Source organism: Sesamum indicum, linkage group LG4 (assembly GCF_000512975.1).
Source record: "Sesamum indicum cultivar Zhongzhi No. 13 linkage group LG4, S_indicum_v1.0, whole genome shotgun sequence".
Lineage (NCBI taxonomy): Eukaryota > Viridiplantae > Streptophyta > Magnoliopsida > Lamiales > Pedaliaceae > Sesamum > Sesamum indicum.
This window is the reverse complement of record NC_026148.1, coordinates 11690938-11693848: the sequence shown is the minus strand read 5'-3', so window position 1 is coordinate 11693848 and position 2911 is coordinate 11690938. Positions and strand designations below refer to the sequence as shown.

Sequence of the window (2911 nt, the reverse complement as noted above, 5' to 3'; positions counted from 1 at the left end):
TAACTTTCAAAGAAAATGGTGCGCTAATATGGATATGTCTCCAGAAACAATATGATCTCAATGAAAAACTAATTTATGAATGTTTCAAAAGCCATTGACCACATAAAGACTTTGGCATTACAAAGCACAAGTTGCTTAGACAACTCATAGTGCACAACAGTGAAAGACCAGAGCAGAAGAAGCAATTCTGGAACTTCAATAATGGACTTTCAATTTGAATACACAGCCTTAAGACTCAATAAACATGTAAAGAACATGGCCCTGATTAACTTTAAGGCAAAATGTTCAAATATCATACATACATATGTGTAAAAGATTGTCCTTAGTTTACGAAATCTTGTGTTCTTGGAACCCCAACAATGCAACTTGCTGAGTTGACATCAAACAAGTCAAATCCTTAACTGAGTCATAAAATTCAACTAGCACATAAAAAGAAAAACCCCATATTTCCCCAAATTAAGATCCATCAGGAAAAAAATTAACAAACTGAATTAAGTCCAACAAAACAACAGAACAAAAAAACAAAATTGAATTGAAGAGGGAGAAGAAGGTTACCAGTTAGCATCAGAATTGAGGACTCAGGGAACTTAAACCGGTTGAGGAGCATATACTTCATGCACTTGGCATCATTAATACATCCCTTGAGCTCATGCCTCGAGAACTTATACGAGATCCCCACGATCACCGCCTTCTTCCGCCCGTGGGCCGACTGAGGCGGACCGCTCGGAGCGTGGTTGTACGGCGACGGAGGAGGGTAGTAGTTGTTGTACCCGTTGAAAGAAGAGGAAGTGGCGGGGTGATAGGATGGGGGAGGGGCGGGTGGACCAGCACGAGGGTCGGCTATGCGGGTGATGGCCTGGCAGATGGCGCAGCGGATGGAGGAGGCGCCGGGCGGCAGCTGGAGCGGCGTGTGGCAGTTGGAGCAGTTAACTAGCATCAACATTTTCGTTGATCGAGAAGAGGAGACTAATTGATGGAGGATCGATTCTTGTGAGGCAGGTGTGTTTATATGTATAAATGGGAAGAAGAGGAAGACTTGGTTGGGGGGAGGGGTCAATTTTGCTGCTGAGGAATTGGAGTTGGTGGGAATGGGGTAAGAAAGAGGGAAACAGTATTTATAAAGTTATATTAAAAGTTTGAGGAGACTTCCTATTGGCTACTTTTTCAAGATTTAATCAATACTTTTTATGGGTTTTTTAGTCTGATATTTTTATGCAAAATTACATAGGATAGGTTAAAACGGGTTTCCTAATTCGTCATTTACACATAAATTTCATGTAATTTGAAAAATTACATCAATATCCTTGAGGTTTATTTCTTTGTAACAAATAAGTCTCTCCACTAATCGAATTTTAGCGAATTTGTTGATATTAACAAAAAATTAAAAAAAATCTATATATACCCTGAATAACTCATTACTAACTTATAGTAGGTCAATAAATCAGTAATAAGTCAATTGATGGTAAATATCAATTTTCATTCGTATTTTTTTTGTTAATATCAGCAAATTCAATAAATTTTGACTAGTGGGGAACCTATTTATTAGATAGATGCAAACTTCATGGGTGCTAGATGTAATTTCTCAAACCACATGAGGTTTACATATAATTATACAAAATCTCAAAAGAGAAGAGTGTAGTTATCCCGAGTTACAAATACTCTCACATTACTTAAAAAATTATAAATATTTTTCTAAAATTGGTGGTCGTCTAACAAATATTCACTCGTGACAGCCTATTATAAGAGGGTATTTGTTAGATAATTATTAATTTTATAGAGTATTTATAAGTTTTCAAATAATAAGACGATATTTGTATTATAAAACTCAAGGACTGTTGTAATTTACTCAAATTATATATATGAGAGGAGAAAATTGAAAAGCATGGACAAAATTGATTTTCTAAAAAAACTTTATTTAAAATTTAGTTTGACTAGGTTCCACTTATTGTTCAGTATAATTATGTCGAGCCAAATATATTATAGTATCTGAATTTTATTGTTAATGTCAAATTAATATACATTAGATGGTCTTTATACAATTAGTATAGAATTTTTAGGAAAAATAATTAAAAATGAGCAAATTTTTATATTGAAATGAGTTTTTATTAATAGAAATGTGTTCACATTAATATCATAATAAACTGAGAAATATTAGGTTGATTAATATGTTATATAAGAACATTGAAACCAAACAGATCAAGCACCAGTACAATGGTTTTTGGGGTTCAATAGGATCACAATGGTCAAAAGATTTTTATGACAATCCTTAGATCATTTGAGAAGTAACCTACAAAACAGGAGTTAACACTTTGATGTTTAAGTCAATAATTAAATTACTAAAAAGGAAAGCTTGAAATAACGAAAGATAATGATGCAATAATTGATATGAGGTGATCAAATGTTGAAATTCAAGCTAAATTAAGCTCAAATGCAAAAAATAAGTAAGAAATATAAAAAACAGTGTTGTTTGTCGAGAGAAAAAAGCGTAGAGTATAGATTGTTTGGGTTATCGATTTGACTACACTATGGCCTTTATTTGTAAAAGGCTTTAGAGTAAAATCCAAAAGTTGGTTACTGCAATCTGCACATCATTGGAAAGTTGCAGATGTTACCTAACTAACATAAGCATCAAAACATAATTTGGACTTATCTGAATGGGAATATGAATGTTTGAGTATGTCTTACCCAATCAACTCGATAATTTTGAAGTTTTTGTAACTAACTGTTTAATAGAGTTGATTTCACATATAGGGGGAATTAGCTGAAAGATTTTAACATGACGTTGCTTGAGATTTGGGGAGTTTTTATGATGCAACCTCCTTACTGTTTGTTGAGTCATCTTGTTGAATCGAATTTACTTTTAGGCTCTACCGTATTAGTTTGTAAGCGTAGGAAGTATGGATTTGGTACC

The 2911-nt window shown here is 33.7% G+C and overlaps 1 protein-coding gene across 1 annotated transcript in view; it reads right to left on the bottom strand.

Moving 5' to 3' along the window:
• The window catches only part of LOC105160765 (metacaspase-1), a 4590-nt gene extending 3504 nt beyond the window's left edge, over window positions 1-1086 (bottom strand). The window contains exon 1 of the mRNA XM_011078243.2: window positions 556-1086. Coding sequence (XP_011076545.1) covers window positions 556-943 — 388 coding nt within the window. The 5' untranslated portion in view covers window positions 944-1086. The remainder of the gene's footprint in view (window positions 1-555) is intronic.